The 19,399-nt window shown below is 58.0% G+C and overlaps 3 protein-coding genes and 1 non-coding gene across 8 annotated transcripts; 2 read left to right on the top strand and 2 right to left on the bottom strand.

The window, feature by feature from the left end:
- The first annotated feature begins 828 nt into the window (after nt 1-828).
- On the top strand, nt 829-3,870 carry UBA52 (ubiquitin A-52 residue ribosomal protein fusion product 1). 3 transcript variants are annotated; one of them, XM_028132477.2, is made up of 5 exons: nt 829-905; nt 1,805-1,927; nt 2,127-2,213; nt 3,505-3,607; nt 3,682-3,870. In XM_028132477.2, exons 2-5 carry the CDS (start codon nt 1,825-1,827, stop codon nt 3,773-3,775), a joined length of 387 nt encoding a protein of 128 aa, XP_027988278.1. In that variant the 5' UTR covers nt 829-905; nt 1,805-1,824; the 3' UTR covers nt 3,776-3,870. The 3 variants fall into 3 exon arrangements, with proteins under 3 accessions (XP_027988278.1, XP_054573237.1, XP_054573238.1); XM_054717262.1 differs by lacking the exon at nt 829-905 and adding an exon at nt 932-956; XM_054717263.1 differs by lacking the exon at nt 829-905 and adding an exon at nt 1,243-1,306.
- LOC114228031 (U4 spliceosomal RNA) lies at nt 3,229-3,370 on the bottom strand. The gene has a single exon (XR_003614115.1). It is a non-coding gene; the product is annotated as a U4 spliceosomal RNA (small nuclear RNA).
- Nucleotides 3,871-4,889: 1,019 nt separating the features above from the next.
- Nucleotides 4,890-7,549, top strand: REX1BD (required for excision 1-B domain containing). The gene is made up of 5 exons (XM_008156386.3): nt 4,890-5,028; nt 5,123-5,205; nt 5,550-5,754; nt 6,647-6,726; nt 7,324-7,549. The coding sequence occupies exons 1-5, from the start codon at nt 4,927-4,929 to the stop codon at nt 7,394-7,396; spliced, it is 543 nt and encodes a 180-aa protein (XP_008154608.1). The 5' UTR covers nt 4,890-4,926; the 3' UTR covers nt 7,397-7,549.
- Nucleotides 7,550-7,844: 295 nt separating this feature from the next.
- Nucleotides 7,845-18,028, bottom strand: CRLF1 (cytokine receptor like factor 1). Of its 3 annotated transcripts, none has more exons than XM_054717257.1 (9): nt 17,841-18,028; nt 13,014-13,295; nt 12,573-12,702; nt 12,238-12,407; nt 11,113-11,270; nt 10,860-11,028; nt 8,805-8,992; nt 8,669-8,716; nt 7,845-8,177 (listed from the first exon to the last, which is right to left on the bottom strand). In XM_054717257.1, exons 1-9 carry the CDS (start codon nt 17,950-17,952, stop codon nt 8,157-8,159), a joined length of 1,278 nt encoding a protein of 425 aa, XP_054573232.1. In that variant the 5' UTR covers nt 17,953-18,028; the 3' UTR covers nt 7,845-8,156. The 3 variants fall into 3 exon arrangements, with proteins under 3 accessions (XP_054573232.1, XP_008154607.3, XP_054573233.1); XM_008156385.3 differs by having other exon boundaries at nt 8,669-8,711; XM_054717258.1 differs by lacking the exon at nt 8,669-8,716.
- Nucleotides 18,029-19,399: the final 1,371 nt, after the last annotated feature.

Raw genomic sequence — 19,399 nt, 5'->3', positions numbered from 1 at the left:
AGAGAATCATTGATTGGCTGCCTCCTGCACGCCCCCTACTGGGGATGAGCCTGCAACCCAGGCATGTGCCCTTGGCCGGAATCGAACCTGGGACCCTTCAGTCCACAGGCTGACGCTCTATCCACTGAGCCAAGCCAGCTAGAGCTAAGAATAATATTTTTAAATTGATTTTAGAGAGACAGGGAGAGAAACATCCATGTGAGAGAGAAACATTGATTTGTTGCTTCTTAGACGCGGGATGGAACCCACAACCTGGGCATGTGCCCTGACCCGAAATCCAACCAGTGAACCTTCTGCGCACAGCATATCGCTCAACCAAGTGAGCCACACCGGCCAGGACCCCACCCCATTTTCTTGAGCCGATGCACCAATCCTACCTGTTCTCCCTGCTCCCAGGCGCGCCGCCCTCAAATCCATCAGCGCACAGCCGCCAGGAAGTTTTAGAATAACTGGCTCCGGGTGTTAGGTACCTACGTGGCTCCCAAGGGTCCCAGGCCTTCTCCTACCTTTCCTGCTACACCCCCGCTTCCTATACCCGCAGACCCTCTGCTTAATGCCTCGATTTAGCACAAAAGTCTACTCCACCCAATAAGTACTCGAGTTCCCACATCGTCGGGTCTTCAGCCGACCCTGAAACAGCAGGGTAGGAACACCTGGTAAAAACACCTGGTAAAGTGTGGCAGACTTCTCAGGTGACCTGCGGCGGAAGTGCACACCCGGAAGCAGGTGAGCGACACTCCCGGCTTCGTTCTCCAGCACACAACTCGGCGGCGGGGCGGGGCACGACGCGCGGCGCGAATTGTGACGCACGCGCGTAGCGTACTCAGTGCGCAGGCGCTCTCGGAGGCGATTCGACGGTTTCCGGTTCCGCCGTCCTCTTTCTCGTCAACGAGGCGGCGGAGCAGGTTGGTGGTAGTGTCCGTGCGGGTCCGCGTCGTGTCGGGGTCGAGCGGGAGGTACGGGGCCGAGGCAGCGCTGGGGACGGTCCGAATCCGTTCGTGCGGGCCAGGCTCCGCGGGTCAGCTACGTAGCGCGTATTGGGCCAGCGTTCTGGTCCCCAGGAGGCGAACCGGCCTTTGGGAGAATGGCTTGCCCGCGCCGCCGGCTTAAGCTATCTGACGGGGCCTTGGGGTGGGGGTTTGGTCGCCTTGTGCAGATCCAAGTTAATGGGTGGGATATTAAGCATGTAGCTTTTCCTATGTACTTTAAAAATATTAAAACCTTAATCCCCACCCCCTAAGTAGGGTTCCCACCTATCTCCTTTTCTACATTTGTAAAGAAGAATCCGGTAGTGTCCATCTTGTAGGTGTGTTTTTTTGAAAATGAAAACAAATGCCTGTTTAAACAAGTATGTGGCACCTGGTTGGCAGATAGGTTGGAGCAAAGCAAGAGGTGTGGTCTAGGAAGTTTGGGGTAGCTGAGAAGGAAGCCAGAGTGAGTATGAGCTATAGTTGGAGAGGAGAGGACCCGGAGGGGAATGACTATTAAGATGGGATTCCCACCCAAACTGCAGGAAGGGTACTTTGTAGAGATGTGGTTAGGGGTTAATGAAGGGGGCAGGGGGAGGGAGGATGGATTGATGGAACCTCCAGATCATGCTTGGGGAAAATGTGTAAGGCAAAATGGTGCCCTAGCCAGGTACTTCTCGTTGCATCTGCAGACTTGGAGGGATGGAAGGTTACAGGCACTGGGGTGGGCCTACAGTTGGGCTCCATGAAGGGACAGCACTGCAGTCAGGGCTTAAGCAGGCCAGCCCCCCAGCACAAGATGCTCGGGCCTGACAGCACTCCCTACTTTGTTCCAGCCTCCCCAACAGACGCAGAAATGCAGATCTTTGTGAAGACCCTGACTGGCAAGACTATCACCCTTGAGGTTGAGCCCAGTGACACCATTGAGAATGTCAAAGCTAAAATCCAAGACAAGGAGGGTAAGTTTGGGTAGCTATGGGTGCTGAGGCCTTGCCAATGCTGTTTCTGCATAATTTCAGGAGGGCATTTTATCTCTTATCTGGGTTTCCCTTCTGACAGATTGGGGTTAATGGTGGAGAAGGCGGGGGCGGAGGGGGACTAGGAGCTGCCAATAATGCTTGCCAGAGCCTCAGTAACCGAGTTTCTCTCAATCCCCAGGCATCCCGCCTGACCAGCAGCGTCTGATTTTTGCGGGCAAACAGCTTGAGGATGGTCGCACTCTCTCAGACTACAACATTCAGAAAGGTATTGAGTGTGTGTTGGCTGAACAGGGCCCCATAAAACCTGGGGCCCAGGTGGAACGTTGATGTCGGTGGTTTTTTTTGGTTTTGTCTTTTTGTTTATTCTCACCGAGAATAGTTTTCCCCTTGGTTTTTAGAGAGGGGAAGGGAGGGGGAAGAGAGAAACTTTGATTGGTTGCCTCCCACACCCACCCCAGTCGGGGGCAGGGAAGGAACCAGAAAACCAGGTATGTGCCCCAGACTGGGAATATAACCCGAGACCCTCCAGTGCTTGGCTGATGCTCTTACCATTGAGCAACACTGGCCAGGGCTGTTTTGTTTTTTTAAGCTTCACCTGAAGACATGCTTGTTTGGTTTGTTTTCTGTTTGTTTGTTAATCCTCACCCTGGGGTATTTTTCCCATTGACTTTTAGAGTGGAAGAAGAGGGATGGGAGGCTGTCGATCCGTTGCCTTGCCATACACACCCGAAACTTAATTATGTGCCCTGACCAGGAATCAAACCTACAGCCTTTTGGTGTAGGGGATGAAGCTCCAACCAACTGAGCCACAGTGGCCAGGGCAGAGGGGTGTGATCCTTAAGGTGAGGATCAGAGGAGGTGGGGAGACTTGCTTTTATAAGGTACTGTTCCCTGGAAAACGTCTCATGATTGACACCTGTGTTTCCAAATGGCAGTAGTTTCCCATGTTCTTATTCACCTTATCTTTCTCTCTTGTTAATCTTCACCCGAGGATATAGTTCTCATTGATTTTTAGAGTGGAAAGAAGGGGAGAGAGACATAGACATAGATGTGAGACACATGGATGCAGTTGCCTCCTGCACTTAACCTCGACCGGGGCTGGTGATCACGCTTGCAGTCCAAGAGCTGATTGGCTCTATCTACTGAGCAGACCGGCCAGGGCCACCTTTTCTTTTTTAAAACGTGTTTTGTTTTGTTTTGTTTAAATGTAACTACTATAAAGGAAATCAGTGTCACTCTTGACAGCAACAAGCTTTAACTGTTCTGCCAAGCAAAAATAAAAGGTCAGCCTCACACCACTTAGAAATTACCTGTTGGGAATCCAGCTGGACAGCATTGTTGGCTTTTTCATTATTTTTTTAATTAGCAATAATCGCGCCTCGGATAAACCTCATTGGCTAGATACTGCCACTGCGCAAAGCTATATTGGCATTTATTAGCCTCAGACTCTCCGAGCGCTGGTGTGGCCATCACACAAAGGCTCTATCCTGCATCTGCGGGCCAGGTGCTGGGCCCAGGGTGAGTCACTGCTTCTCCCCAATCCTCATTTCCTATAGAGTCCACCCTGCACTTGGTGCTTCGTCTGAGGGGTGGCATCATCGAACCCTCCCTCCGCCAGCTCGCGCAAAAGTACAACTGCGACAAGATGATCTGCCGCAAGTAAGCATGCTTGGGGGTGGGGCCTGGTGGAGAGGGGTCAGGTGCCCTGACCAGTCCTTCCTTTCTCTCCTCAGGTGTTACGCCCGCCTGCACCCCCGTGCTGTCAACTGCCGCAAGAAGAAGTGTGGCCACACCAACAACCTGCGCCCCAAGAAGAAGGTTAAATAAGGCCCCTCCACCAACTCCTTGGGTCCACAGGGCAGCCTTCTACCTGAACCCTGTGATGCTGGGGCCTCAATAAAGTTTCTCTTTTGTTGACTGGAGCAGTAACTGGTGTCCATGTGGCTGGTCTGTCCAGTGGGAAAGGTGGCCAGGTGTGGGTATCGCTCTTAGGGACTCTGCTTTGTGACTCCTTGCGTGTTCAGGTGTGGATGGGTTCCAGAAAGTTAGGAACACCCCACCTAGTGGAAAACACCTGTTCTCAGTTTTGAATCTTAGAAGCACGTGGGCCCCATTTAATGATTTTGGAGGGGTAAGCCTTTGTAGTTTTTCACAACTTTGTATGATGCTTCTGCAAATCAGGTGAGGGCTAGATGCCCTGAGAAGGCCATGCTTTCTTGGGACAATTGGGGCTTAGTGTATGTGACAACCCAGGCCTGGAAAATGTCTAAGAATAGCTGAGACCTGCAGTGCTAACTAATGCTGGAATCTTAGTCACTCCATATCTCAGTCAGTTTCATCCCTCAAACTACCCCCTCCCCTCTCTGCGCCAGGTCACCACCATCTTCATGATCTTCCCATTTCCACCCCTGGAGAAGGAAGTGTCTCAGCTCAAACTGGTGAATCCAGCAGAAAGCTTGGAGGCCACCTAAGTGCTTAATATGAGGCCCTATTGGCCTCACCCCTACCCCAATACTCCTCCCTTCAGATTATGAGGTCTTATCACAGTCGAAAAAAGTCGTCTTATAATGTCAAGCTGTGTTGAAATCCCACTCTTGGCCGTGATCGTATAGTGGTTAGTACTCTGCGTTGTGTGAAATCCCACTCTTGTCACAGCCTTGTGGGACTATGAGATACCAGTTTTGTGTGAGGTCGGTATGTGGATGAAAGGTAATTGGTGTTGACATAGCATAATGAAATGCCTACAAATCCAGAGATAGCCTTGCTATGCTATACATTCAAGAGCAAATGAAAGAAAGCAGAACAAGGGTGGGGTGGGGGTAAGGTGTCTGGCCTGAGAAGTCCCCGGTCTTCAGTCTCCCTGCTCCGGGGGTTTCCCGTTTGGCCAGCCACTGGCTGAGATCCAGAGGCCTCCGGGCCTACAGAGGGCGCTTATCGCAGCAGAGCAGCCACCCAGGCGTGGCCAGGGCTGAGCAGTCATGATAACCGCCAAGGCCGAGGCTGAATCAGCGGTCCCCACGGTGCCCGAAACTGGGGCAGTCAGAGGAGACCCAGAGCTCGAGGAACCGACGTGGCCTTGGGTGAGCCCGGGGCCCGAGCAGGAACGGGTGCGGGGCGGGTGGTACAGGTTCGGGAGCGCCGGCTTTATGCCCAGCCATGCCCCCTGCTCCGTAGAAAGATGCCCCGATCCGGGCGCTGGTGCAGCGCATCCACCAGTTGCAGGCTGAGCGTGCGCAGGCCTTCCGCCGCCTGGAGGAGTAAGTGGCAGCGCCGGGGTCGCAGGGTTCAGTCCCCTTCCTGCTCCGGAGGTAGGCGTGCCCGGGGCCAGAGCTGCGTCCCCGTGCAGCTTGCTGGGGCCCAGGCGGGGTGGGGTTTGCGAGATGACTCAGGGTGTATCTCCACTTCCCCAGATCCCCACCGAGCGGGGGGTGTCTCCCTTCCCCAAGCGCAGCGGAGAGTGTCTTGGGTTCCTCTGCAGGAATCATCGTCCTCCACACACGGGTCCAGGGACACTTTGTGGGGGGTAGGGCTTTCAGGTGGCCCATGCGGGTGCAGGGCCTGTGAGCCTGGAGGCGTAGCCTCAGTACCCACCCTGCCGCAGAGGCCACCACCAGTACCTGCACAGCGGCCCGCCATACGACTTCCCGAGCTACCGGATCACAGTGCACGAGGTGACCCAGGCCTTCGCCGCTGCCTCCAGGGAGGTGCTGGCGGTGGAGGCCGAGCTGGCCGGCCCTAGAGCGCAGCCGCTGCTCGCGGGCCATGTGCGAAGCCTACAGCAGCTGGAGCAGACACGCCTGGCTACGGTGAGGCCCTGCCCCCTGCTCTAAACGGAATCTCTCCCTCGGTGGCTTGCTGGGTCCACTCTGGGCCACGTGGTCGAAAGGCCAGATGATTCCAGTCCCTGTTCCTGGAGTCCCAGACCCACCCCACCTCAATCTTCCACTAAGGCTTCATTTGAGATTCTCCGACCTCCTGGTCTCCACCTGTCCGCAGGGTTTCATTCCAGGATTTTAGTTCCAGAACATGTCCATCCATCCCAGTCCCTGCTCCCAGAGTAATGCTGTCCTGGATGACCTGCACCCGCCCCCACAACGCTCCTCCCCTCTGGCTATTCTTAATGCTTCAGGTCCAGTCCTCAACTCCCTGCATATGGGGCAATGTGGGTTTTTCAGCTCCCTGCCCCGCCCCCTCCCCAAGTAACCATAGACCCTAGCCTAGGTTCTGGACCGACTCCTTCCCTAGGGTTCCAAGGCCTGGGTACTCTGCCTCTATAGCCAATCCTACCGAGATACACTATTCCCAGGCTAAGTCCAGTCAAAGCCACACGCATATCACGTTCTACACAGGGATTTCCAGATCACCCACACTTGCTTTGAACATCCCAGTCCTAGTATAGGTTTCTGGCCTACTTCTACCCTGGGATTATAGCATCCGCAGACCCCCAAGACCATGAGGCCCCACCTCCTGTGCCCCTGCAACCAATACCTGGCTGACTGCTAGTCCCACCCCATGCCAAGGTGCGGCCTGCCCAGGTCTCTAAACTGAATCCCAGGCTCCTCCTGAGCAAAGCACCGCCCTGGCCCTACCCCTTTGCTGCTTTTCTGGTTGTCTTTTCCTGATGTGTGTGTGGGAGGGCAGGGGTGGCCTCTGCCTGCAGTGATATCCTCCCTGCTGCCTCCCCTCACCCTGCACCAGGTGGCCCTGCTGCAACTGATGGGGGCACAAGAGCTCACAGGGCAGGAAGACACCCTACAGTTGCACCAGCTGAAGATGAAGTGAGTGCCTCTTCCCAGTGGGCTGGCCATACTAGATCTGCACATGGTCCAGGTGCACACTCCCAACCAAGTATGCCCTAGGGCTGGCACTGTCAGACCCTGCGGGTGTGCACACTGGAGTTCCCACCTGGTGGCTCCCAGACGCACAGCACATTCCCCTAGTGCACACACCCTCCCATTTCCATACCAGACTCACTATTCATTTCTGGGACAGCTGCACATCTCAGACACACCCATCCCACTCATGTGGCTGGACTTACAGCTTGGACACGGTCACCCAGACCCCACCAAGGACAAACCTGCACATTCCTGCCCTCACCCCCCAAACACACCCCGTCGAAATGTGCCACAGTCACATTATACACCCTCCTGATGGCACACACCCACCCAAGATGGCCTTTTCTCTCTGCCCACTGTGACCTATAGGCCTACCCCTGCTCCCAGGCACCCAAATGGCCCTCCTGGCTCCTAATGCTACCTAGAAGCTTGATGGTGGGCAGGAGGGCCCAGGGCTTGCCACAGCCCCCTCAGAGCTGCGCAGTGGAGGCCAATTTGCCCCATCTGCGTTTTATTTATAGTTCCCATCCACTTTTATAGGGTAACTAAAACCATGGAAGCCATCAGCGAGGTTCTCCAGGACCTCAGGTTTGATGCAGAATCTGCTGAGTGATGGTGACTCCCCAGGGACCCGCTGAAGGAGATGGGAAATGAGTCAGGTGGCGCCCAGCTCTGACTGCTAGGCTGGATAAGGTGGAACCTCACCGGGCTGTTGACCTTCCCCCTCCGTGAGGTCACCTCACCTCCCCAATAAAGAAACCTTCATCTGCAACTGCTCTACTGTCTCTGCATCTTGGAGTGCTGGGGTGTGTATACCTGTTGAGGGGGCCCACAAGGGCAGGAATGGAGGGTGAAAGACTCCCTCCCCCAAGACTGATGAAACTCTGGTGTTTTCAATCACATTCTCCAAGGAGTTTAGAACCAGATAGTTCCAATCCTGGAGAGAGAGAATCTGAAATTCTGGGAAAATTTCAATTGCAAAGGATCATTAGAAGTCCTCATGCTCCCCTACAGTCCCCATCCCAGACCTCTGTAGCCCCAAACTCACCTTCACAATCAGGGAACCTAAATAGCTCGTTTATTTAAAAAGATTCTTTGGAAGGATTCTGGTGAGGGAATTAATAACTCCTCTTCACCCTCAGCCCTGGTAGGGATCCTGGGCAGCTTTGCCAACCTTCACACATACACACACCCCACTGGGTGCACCCAAGGGTGGCCTCGCATGGAGGCCAGAGATGTGATCCTTGAAGCTCAAAGTGCCCACTCCAGCTTCTGCCAAGGGTGCCTGGGCACCGTGAGGTGAGGGTATAGAGGTGGCCCAGTCTGGTTGCAGTCCTGGGTCTCCACGAAGCAGGGAGGGCAGCCTCCAGCCCCTAGAGCTTATCTGGCAGGACCTGCAGGCAGAGGTAAAGCCAGACTAAGCAGGGGATGCTACCAGGTGTCAGCACTGCAGAGCAATTTAGGAGTCCCCTTTACCCCCCCGCAACCCCCCTGCCATTCAGGTCCTGGCTGGCCCTTCCACTTTCAGCTGGATGACTTTGGGCAGGGTACTGCCTCTCCCTGGGCCTTGGTTCCCCGTTTAAAAAGTAAGAATATCTATCCCAGGGGGGTGTTCTGTAGATAAAGCCCTTGGCAAAGGCCCAGCATGCAGTAGGCGCTCAAACATGCTAACTTGGACCAGTATGTTCATTCCTGAGGATGACGTTCCACTTTGGACATTTTCAAGGAGTTGGGTGCTTACTAGGTTAAAAGCCACAGGGCCAGGCACATTTGATGCTAAGTAAATGCTGATAAATAAAACAAGAATGAAAGGGGGAGTTCACAGCCTCTTGGCCACCCGGAAGGCCCAAGTCTTCCTATAGCCCACCCACCTGGGCCCCCTTACCTCTCGCCGAGCTGCGTCTGCCCGAGGGCAGGATCCCCTCGTCCTGTGCTTGTAAGGAAGGAGGTGGTGTCGGGGGCTGCGCACCCACCTCCCCACCCCACCCCTCATCCCTTGCCCACGGGTCCCTCCTTCCTACCTGGTTTCGGGTCTTGTGCGACTTCTGCATCCAGGCTCTCCACTGGTCGTAGAGGCGGAAGCTGAGGTTCGAGCAGTACGCGTGCTTCTTGAGCCAGCCCAGGAACTGCTTGAGCTCGCGCCGTACGGGCCCCGAGCTCGGCTCTCCACCCCGCGGTTCGCACGCCCCGCCGCCCGGGCCCGGACGCTCTGTTGGGGGTGAAGCGGCAGCGTGAGGGCGCGCCCGACAGAGGGCGCGCGCGGACAGTGGAGGGAGGGTCCCTGCGCGGTGGACCGCGTTCCCCTCGGGCACCTCCCCCCATTTCCCCGAGACCGCGTCCTCCCCACCGCCCAGCCCAGCTGCGCCCCTGAGGAGGTGGGGGGTAGGGAAAGGAAGGGGCTCCTCCTCCACATCTCCTCCAGGAACCCGATTCCTGTGGTCTGAGCCAGGTGTGAGTGGAAGGGGCTGGGGGAGAAGGTGAGAGGCCAAGGCCGGAGGGATGAGACAGAGCAGGGGGCAGAGAAAGGGAGAGAGATACAGAGGCAGAGACTGAGAGATGGGGACAAGGAGAGACAGGAGATGCAGGGAGGACCAAAGCCATGGGGGTCAGCCAAGGAGATTCAGAGGGGGGGGGGCGTGTGAAGAAAGTGGGGGAACAGGGAAACAAAAAGACAAGAAAGACAGACAGAGGGGAAGAGAGTGACAGACAATCCTAAGGAGACAGCCCCTGGGAGTATGAGCCAATGGGACCGGGAGCGGGTGGGAGGGCCAGGTGGGAGGACCGCCTGCGAGTCCAGCTGCTGGACTCCGCCAGCCCTGAACAGGCCGGCGGATAAGGACATCGGCCTCACGTCATAAATAACACAGGGGACCCGCTGACAGGCCCTGGCACAGCCCAGGCCCCTGCTGGCCTCCCCCAGCCTCCCCAGCCTCCTCTGCAGACGCAGCCGCCTGCTGGCTCCCGTGCAAGAATCGCAGGTGCTGGGCACGAGCAGGGGCCAAGGCTCAGCCCCTCCCAGTCATGCTAGCTCCCGCCCATCCCAGAACCTGGAGGGCCCCACATTGGGGGCTGGGGAGCTGGCTGGAGCTAGGCTCTGCCCCTCCCTGGTTCTGAGACCCTCTCTGGACCTCGGTTTCCCCATCATCCCAGGAGTGACCATGGGCCTGATTTTGCAGCAAAATGAGTTTAGATCCCTATATGATCTTGGGGGCTGGCTAAACTTACTGAGGCCAACATGTCCTCATCTGAGAAAAGGAGGCCTACCTTGGGGTGAAACCATGTGGGGGGGGGGGGGACAGGGGAAGGGGGCCTTTGGTAGTGCTCACAATGAGGGCACTTTTCATGGGTTATCATATCTCAATCGTCTGTACAATAGTCTGAGATGGGAGTCATTATCATCCCCATTTTCCAGATGGGTAAGCTGAAGCCAGACATTTCAAGTAACAGATTTCATATCATTTCACAAAGGAGAGAAAGGAGGTCCGTGGGCTCAGAGGAACCCCAGATGGCCAGAGGAGCCAGACCCAGGACCCTGATCACTCCCAGCCCCCTACCTGAGTCAGAAGGGGAAGCTGAGGCCCATCAGAGGGAGAGTTGGCAACCCATCAGCCTTGGAAGCAAGGGTCTCAAACTCACTTGCCCTTAGGGGCTGGGGAGGGGGTACAGGTTGGTGAAATGGGCCGGTTGGGGATGAGGCAACTTGAAAGACAGGACCCGGCATGAAGGGGCAAGCCTTTGCTAATAGGGGCTGTGGAGCAATGCTGGCTGTGTCCTGTTACATTTTCTAGACAATTTTTCTAGGGAATATAGGATTTTTTTTTGTTGTTAAAACATCCTGTTTTTAAATGTCTGCAAGTAGATAAAAAAAAAATCTTTGGGTATTTGTGTGTGTGTGTGTTTTGTTTGTTTTTCAAATAACAGGTGAAAGAAAATAGATCCAGGGGCCAAATTCAGCCCTGGGGCCACCAGTTTGGGACCTCTACTTTCCTGGAAAAACAAAACAAGAAAACAGAAGCCCAAGCCCAGGCGGGTTCAGGGCTGGTCCCATAACCACCCAACCATGTTGGGGTGCTCACCACTGCGGGGGGTGGAGGCAGCCGTAGGGTGGCTCCACTCGCTCCAGATCCCTGCCTTCTTGGAGCCGTAGATGCCAAAGGGGTTGCAACGCACTTGCACGAAGTAGACCGTGCCTGGCTTCAGGCCCGCCAGGCGGCACGAAGTCTGATTGCTCACGTCGTCCACCACCTGGGCGGCAAGGGCAGGGTCAGAGGCCAGGGCAGGGGGCCAGGGCGGGGGCGGGGCCAGGGCCAGGGCGGGCGGGGTGGACACCTTCCAATCCACACTATCCTCCACTCGGTAGCGGATCTGGTACTTGGCTTGGAAGAGGAAGTCCTTGAGGGCGGGCGGGGAAACCCAGCGCACGCTCAGCTGGTCCTCCAGGCCCCCAACTCGGCTCACGTGCACATCGGGCGGGGGATCGGTGGTCACTGCCAGGCGGGGTGGAACAGGGCTTAGTCATGTGCCCCTGGGACCTGGCTGGCCCCCCTCTGGGTTCAAATCCCAGAGCATGTGGCTTAGGTGGCACCTGCTTCCGTTCTCCCCCCCCTCCCCCCCCCCAGGATGGTGGATTACATTAGACAATATTCAGGAAACACTCAGCGCCTAGAAGCACTCAATTAATGTTAGCTGTTATCACCATTATTATCTGTGACAGGAGAAACATAATCCTATCTTCAGGGAGTTCTGTAAAAGCAGACACTGCCTGGCTGATGATATTATTATTATTATTCCCAGGAGGCCAGGGGACCATCACCACACACCTCCAGCACCTTCCCACCTTACAAAGGTCCTCAGTATGCTGGGTGCAGAGGGACAACTGAAGCTGAGAACATGCCCACCGCAGCTTCAAGACTTAAGGAAGCGAAGCGGGAAGGCTGGGGTGGGGGTGGCTCCAAGCCAGGATGGATCTGGGATCCTTCTGGGGGCCCTGTGGGAAGCAGGGAGAGCTGGCTCTCTCCCTGAGGCCTTGGTGAGGGGCCGAATGGGTTAAGACACAGGCCTGCTCAGGGCTGAGAAACACCCTAATTAGATTAAGCCCAATTCTGCTGCAGATCATCCATTTCCTGCCTCCTGCCTGCCCCCCCACCCCACCCCAGCTCCAGACTGTGGCTTCCTGGGGTGCCTCAGACCTGGACAGCCCCTCCCAGGTGGGGAGTGAGGTCCCTCTGGCACACCTGGGCTTCGAGGAGGAGGGGGCCAGGCCAGGTGTTCTCAGCGGAGTGGAACTATCCTGGCTGATTCAGGGGGCTAGAGACTGATGGGTACTCCCTGTCCCAATCAGCAAGTTTGGACCAGAGATGCAGCCATGACTGGGCTTGCGGCGGGGGTGGGGGTGGGGGGGGGGTGGGGGGGCGGCGGGGGGGGGAGGGGGATCCCCCCTGGGAGGTGCCTCACCCACATCCAGGATGTCCAGTGTGAGCACATCTGAGCGGGCCGAGCCCAGCCTGTTGGTGGCTTCCACCCAGATCTCGTAGGGGGTAAAGAGGGCCAGGTCCTTGGGGATGTGGCAGGAGTGGGGTCCCACCGTGTGGTACTCCTCACATGTGTTGTCCTGCCCATACCACCTGTGGGGGCAGGAGGGGTGAGGATACATGAAGGTCCCTTAGGGGCCTCGGCCTCACTAGGGCAGTCCCAGAGTACAGACAGAACACTGAGCTCAGAGGGCAGCCAGGCTTGGCAAATGCCTCACAGCCAGGCTGAGATACATGTCACCAAGGGCCATCACCAACCTCAGCTTGTACTTCAGGGAGTAGTTCGTGTGGAGGAAGGTCTCCCCATGGGCCCCCGGTGTCCAGCGGCATGTCAGGTCCTTCATGTTCTTGGACCAGCAACTGATGTTGAAGGGTTTCTCTGGGGGCACTGAGGAGAGGGTGCAGGGGCTGAGGGTCTGGACTGGCTGTGGATAGGCAGAGGAGCTGCTGGTCGCCAGCCAGCCCCACCTCAGAGTGGAAGGAGGGCGGACGGTGGATGTTGGCATGACCCCTTGCGTGAGTTCTCTTGGGGACCATGGGGGGAGGGTCTCCAGGTTTTCATTCCCACCCAAAAGCCCATACCTCTCAAGTGTGCATGCCCACCATCCAGCCCTGGGCCAGAGGGCCCATGATCCATGCCCCTTTAGGGGGAGATGCTGCTCCCAAAAGCTACCCCTGAGCGTCCTGGGGGCCACTTACGGCCAACATAGAGGCAGGAGCCCGCTAGGATGCTGCCGTCTTGAGCGTGGCACACGAGGTTGTCCCCCGACTGCTGCCTGGATCCGTTGAGGTTGGCCAAGGCGAGGGCCAGGGTGGAGGCGTTGAGTATGCGGGAGAGCTCGGGGGGCAGGCGGCGCCCATTTAGGGTCCAGTAGAGGCCCTCTGCAGTAGGGCCCTGCGGGTCCCCGTGCACTGAGCACGTGGCCTGCAGGGAGGAGCCGATGAGGAGTGTGGGGTCCTGGGGACTGATCACAGCCGTGTCTGGGGTCAGAGAAGAGGGCCTATCAGGCCTGGGATAGAGCTGCCCTGAGACCACCATGCTAAGGACCTCCAGGATTCATGACAAGCCTGCAAAGGAGCTCTTTCCTATTGCTCCCCTTTTACAGATAAGGAAACTGAGGTTCAGTGATAATTCATTCAAGCCACTTCATCACTGACCAACTCAAGGTTCTGAGTGGTTACAAACCTCAGACGGAAATGCCCACTCACATTCAAGTCATTCTTGCTCTGCATATAGTTCTGGAAAACCCTACACTTTGCTTTTAAAAAATGTTTATTTTAGGCCTGAGGGTCTCCCACATAGTAGGGGGAATTCCCTATGAAAATCCTGCTCTTTTATAGATTAAAAAAAAAAAATAAAAACAAGACTCTGAGAGATTAAGCCCCCCCTGCCTAAAGTCACTGACTGAAAGAAGGGCATACTATTCAAACTCACATTTGTCTGTCTCCAAAGTCCTACTCTGTGTTGGAATGGAAGGTGGCTGGGCAAGTTCTAGACCCCCAACCACCATTCAAAGGGACTTGACTCAGCCCCTTAACTCAATCTGTCCTTTGACTCATTTTTCCGAATCTGAAAAATGGGAACAAGAAAGTTCCTGGTCCCCAGGTCCATTATGATGGTTAGATTCTGGGAAATGACTTCCCAAACTGGGTTCTGTGAGCTGGGTGCTGAGCGCTGGGCCTCAGGGATGAAGTGATTGATGCCTCTCCTGCTGGCCATTGGGGGTAGCCCAGGGCTCCCTTTTCTGGAAATCAGAACCTAAGAGGAGATTGTTTTACCCACAGGGAAACCAAGAGCCAGAGAAGCGGGTGGGTACTTACAGTCCAAGCCCCTGAAACCCCTGCCGGAGTCTCAGTCTCTCTACCTGGGAAGTAGGCATCAAAGTATCAAATACATGCAGTTGTTTGAAAGGAGTGAAAATACTGTGGTCAGGTCAGCCCTGTGGGACCTTTAAGCCAGGCTGACCTGGGTTCGAATGCCCTCAGCTCGCTGTGGAAATTCGGTCCAGGCACTTCACATCTCTGAGTCTCTGGGAAGGAGCCTCTCTCTCTCGCCACCGAGAGCAGTTAGTTGTGGGGACTCATTCACTCACTCGTTCAATCCTTCCTTTATTGATCACCTACAGTGAGTGTGCCAGGAGCTGGGGGCACCATGGTGACCAAGATACCCAAGACTCCGGCCCTGGTGGGCCTTGAATCCAAGAGAGCAGCAGGAAAAACAGAAAACACAAATAAATATCTAAGAGAAGAAATAGGGAGAAAGTAAAGCACCAGTCATTAGTGCAGCTCAATGGCCCAGGAGGCCTGTCTAGGGAGGTGGCGTTTGAGCTGAGACCTGAATAAAGTGAAAGAAGTAGCCAGGAAAATATGTGGGAGAGAGTATCCAGGCAGGGGAGCAGCAAGTACAAAAGTCCTGGGGCAAAAATAGTAGGAAATTAGGTCTGGGAGGTCAGCAGGGGACTGACTGGCAGGGAATATTCCTGGGTTCTGAAGGGAGTGGAGTGGGGGGAGGGGAGTGATTAACATTTTTAAAAGATCCCCAAGCAACTGTAAGAGGGATTGCAGGGGGGCAGAGGGACAGAGGGGTAGAGGGGAGAGCAGCCCAGCTTCCTTGAGATGGCAGCCAAGGACAGGATGATCTGGCCCCCTGGGATGCCCCCTCCCCCCCTCAAAGCCAGCGGCTGCCTTGTGTTGGCCTTCACTGCCCCAGATGGGAGAGGTGGGGTGGACATGGTTCCAGGGGCCAGCTCTGACAATTTTCTGGGGCAAACTTGGCTTGAAGGCCATGTCTTGCTAGAGCCTAGAATCACAGTTGCGTTTGAGGCTTGGCCCAGGGCTCTCCGGAGGTCTCAGCATCCGTGCGAAGGAGCCGGCTGAGCGGGCCAGAGACGAGGAGGCGGGGTTGGGGGGGGGCAGGGGGCCGCCCGCCCCGGAGGTCCCAGGCAGCCAGCCGCTAGCTAATTCGGAATTCCTCCGGCATGAACTCGGGCGTGCCAGCATCTCTGCCCCGGCCCACCCACCACTTCCTGCCTGCCCCCACCCCCAGCAGGGTGGGAGGCAGGGACAGGCCAGGCCTGCCCAGACCCAGACCCACTCCTCGGGGAATGGGTTACATCCCTCCTGCATCTCCCCCCCCCCCCCCCCGCCCATATTCACAGCCTGGTCAGGAAAGGGCTTTCTGGGGGGTCCTGGCCAGGGGGCATTGCCCCTCTGCCACACCCGCCTGGCCTGAACTAGTGTTGCCCGCCTGCCAGCAGCTGCAGCTGCCCTCCAAGGGCTGGGCGGGGGACGGGGCGAGAGGGCAAGGCCAGGCGGGCCTGGACAGGCCAACCCCCCGCCCCCCCGCAGCTCCAGTAGGAAAGGTCAGAGGGAGGCCTTCTCCTCCTGGGACGTGGGTGCCAATTCCAGCTGGAGCACCTGGGCAATTGTTTTTCCCTCTCCAGTTCTCAGTTTCCTCTTCCATAAAATGGGAGGAAAATATATTCTACCTGCTGGGAGATTAATGAGATGAGATCAAGAGGTCCAAAGTGCCTAGGAACTATTAGGATTAAAGCCCCTCCCAACTCTGGGGTCCAGGCTGGCTCCGCACTCCCCAAATAATGGGCCAAGGCACTCAGGACCGGGGTGCACACATTCCTCGAGGAATAGCCCATGAGGTTTGGGGGCCCTTGGCCTGATTTGGGGGCCTCCTAGAAGGCTCCCCAAAGCAGATCCCTGGGCTAGTCTTTTGGACAGCCTTCCCACCCTCCATCCCGATCTCCATGCCGTTCCCGCAGAGCTGAGGCCTTTAAAAGTTTTTTCCTTCCCCACTTCCCAATCTGGAGCCACTGCTGTTATTAAAAAGGAACACCATGTGTTTTAAAAGGGAAAAGTGTGAGATTCTCTGCAAGCAATACAGGAGGGTGGCCTCCATCCTGGGGTCCCTACAGGGGTCCCCATCTCCCATCCCACTGGTACCTGCTGACACTTTACAACCCACCCGCCTGCTGGTCTGGTCAGGTGCTAAGATACACCGTAAGTAGAAACATATTGCCAAGGTGTGAGAATCTTTTATTTAATTTCTTCCCCTTAAAGAAAAAACTCACGCACAACACACACACACCCCCCACCCCACCACCACCACCACTTTCCCTGCTGCTCTACAGGCTGGGAAACAAAGCCTGCCATGAACACTGGCACTCAAGGTATCAGGGACCTGGGGAGGGCCTGGGGCAGCCGCTCACCTGCCCAGGCAATCTGGACTGCGGGGTTTTCAGCAAATTCCCCTAGAGGGTGCCCAGACCCTGCCCTCTCTGGAGGAGCACTGCAGTGAGCCTGCAGATAGCTCTTTGCAGTGTGGGGCGACCTAGCAGCAGTGTGTGTCCACCTGGGACAACCTGTGTGTGTGGATGGGTGTGTGGAGTGACTATGCGTGTCCAGGACAGCTGTGCCTGTGTATGCGTTCCTGTGTTATATTCCTTAAGGGATAAGTGTGTGACCATGAAAGTGTGTGTGCCAGGGATGGAATGTGTGTGCGCCCCGATGGTGTGCGAATGTGCATCTGGGATGCAGTGTGTGCGTCTGAGGGCGAGGGTGATGGGCCACAAGCCAGTGTGTCTTTGTGTGTCTCTGGGTGTGTCCTAGAATGGGTCTGGATATAGAGACTGTGTCCTGGAGGGGGTATGCATGTTGTGGAGGACAGAGAGTGCTTTCGGCAGGCCAAGAGCTCCCGTCGGGGGCGGGGGTCTTGGCCTGCCAGGCTGTGGGTTTGCGGGGAGGGAGAGGGGGGCCCACCCAAGGCTGAGCCCGCGGTGCCCGGACTCACTGGCTCCCGATTCCTCTCCCTCTCACCCCACTGGCTCACAAAGATTTCTCTCGCTGGAGGCTACCAGCCTGGCGAAGCCGAGCCGGGAACGGTTCTGAGCGGACCCGGTGGCTGAAACTCCGTGGACCCCCGCGAGCAATGTCCCGCTGGGGGAGGGCGGCGGCGCCGGCCCGCGGAGAGGCGCGTCCCCGGGGACCCCGGGCCGCGCGCCAGGCGGCCAGAGCCGCCCCCTCCCGCCCCGCCTTCCTCGCGGGGCTCATCCCTCCACCGGGGGCGGGAGGGGGGTGCTCGGGGCCGGCACCCAGCGCATTTTCCGCGTGCGCCCCCGCCCAGGATCCGTGCCCCGCGGTCTCCGCGGCTCGGAGTCTGCGGACGCTGTTGCGTGCGCCCGCCGAGTCCCAGCATGCAGAGGGTCCCAGTACGCGGGCCCCCCAAACTCCGGGGGGCCAGGCCGGGCGTCTGGGGCCGGGCCGGACGTCCTCGGCCCGGCGGCCCAGGTAAGGCCTCGGGCGCGAAAGCTGGACCCTCGGGCCAGTGGACTGCTGCGCTGTGCGCCCCGCAGGTGAGGGCGCCCCGAGGGCCGTGCCGGGGGCGCCTTCCTTTGTTCCCGGGCCGTCCAGGTGGCGCCTGCGCTCCCTTCCCTCCCGCCCCCCCGCGGCTCCCCCCAGGGCGCACGCTCTCCGCCCAGGCGGGAAGGGGGGAGCAGGGCGCTGGGTACTCACGGGCTCCTGATCCGTCTCGCGGAGCCCCGAGGACGCAGAGAAGCAGTAGGGGCAGCAGCGGCGGCGGCCGCCGCGCGGATTGGGCGGCGGGGCCCAGGCGGCCGGCGGGCATGGGGCCGGCGCTGCCGGGGGCGCGCGGCGGGCAGCGGCGGCGCGGGGCACGGGAGGGCGAGGACTGGGCAGCCCGCACGTCTCTGGGCGCGGGCGCGGAGGCCAGAGCAAGTCTGAGCAGCCGAATTGACAAGGCGCTAATGCGCCGCTGGCCCCGCCCGGCCCCGCCCCCGGCCCGGGGTGGGGGGGAGTGGCGGCCCCGCACCGGCTTCTCCGCCGCCCGCCTGCCCGCGGGCACCGCGCGCCCCACCCGTCCGGCCTCCGCCCTGCCGCACACCGCGCGCTCTCTGTCCCGCGGCCCAGAACCCCCCTCCCGCCCAACCCCTACCAGCCTGGGACCTTCCATTCGAACCCAGCCAGTTCTAGGTTCCCCACCCTACCCCCAGTGTAGGACCTGGCGCCCCCACTCCGTTTCCATATTCCCGCACACTTCTCTGCACCCTGCTCTCAGCCTTGTGCCCCTTCAATGTCCCCTGTGGCCCTCAGCCCTGACCGCTCCTGTCCCCGCAATCGTCTGTTTCAGGCTGCACCACAGCTTTGGTCCCGTCACCCCACTGAGTGGTCCCTGAGCCCCGCCCGCTTCCACCTCCAGTCCCCCTTCCTCCCCAGGGGCCTGAAAGTCGCTCCCTACTCGCCCCCACGCCACCGGCGGCGACGGGTTCTATCCGCCTGGGCCCAGCGGACCCCCTCTCACTGCATCCTGCCTCTCCTCCGTCCTCACGCCAACCTCCGGCCCAGGCTTTGCTGGAGGGAAAACGCAGAAAAAGCTGGAAGCACGGAGTCCCTGGCACTCATTCTGGCTCTGTAGTCCCCCCTCGAGCGGGATGGGGCTGAGGTTCCTCAGCGGGTTTGGGGGCCTCAGGAGGGAGCTCCTGCGTGGGCAGACAGGGGAAATGGGCCCCTGCGGGAGCGGGGACGCGGCCCTGTGCGGGTCCTGCCCGCTGGCAGAAACGATGCCCAGGAGGAGAGCGGCGAGGAGGCCCCCCAGACTCATTGACACCCCCCACGGAAAAATCCGCTCAGCGGCCCCGCGGGTGGGGTGCGCCACGCAGTGAGTAATCGCTCCGGCGGCCGCCGCCCGCTGACTCCAGGTAACGCAGGCTGCCGGGAGCGATGCTAGTCTGCCTTACTATTTTTGCGCAGGAATCCTCTGTGTTATTATTTTTGGCTATAGCTTGGGTTTCGGGACCCCCTTCCAGCCCGGACGCCTCATCCCCCTCCTCTCCGCCCCTGGCCGACCAGTACGCCCAGGATGAAAGGGTTCCTGAACCCAAGGCCAGAAATGAGAGTTCCTGCCGGGCGGCGATTTGGGTCGAAGCCCCGCCCCCGCCGCTTGCCTGAGAGGAGGTCTCTAACTCTCCGTTCACTGGGTTCCCTGAGGCCTGGACCTTCACGCACGTCCCTAACCAGTGAAGGGGGTAAAGTGTCTGAAAGGGGCTCAGGAACCT

The sequence above is a fragment of the Eptesicus fuscus genome, chromosome 6, assembly GCF_027574615.1.
Source record: "Eptesicus fuscus isolate TK198812 chromosome 6, DD_ASM_mEF_20220401, whole genome shotgun sequence".
Taxonomy (NCBI): Eukaryota; Metazoa; Chordata; class Mammalia; order Chiroptera; family Vespertilionidae; genus Eptesicus; species Eptesicus fuscus.
The sequence above is the reverse complement of the archived record's forward strand: the minus strand, read 5'-3'. Positions and strand labels throughout refer to the sequence as shown.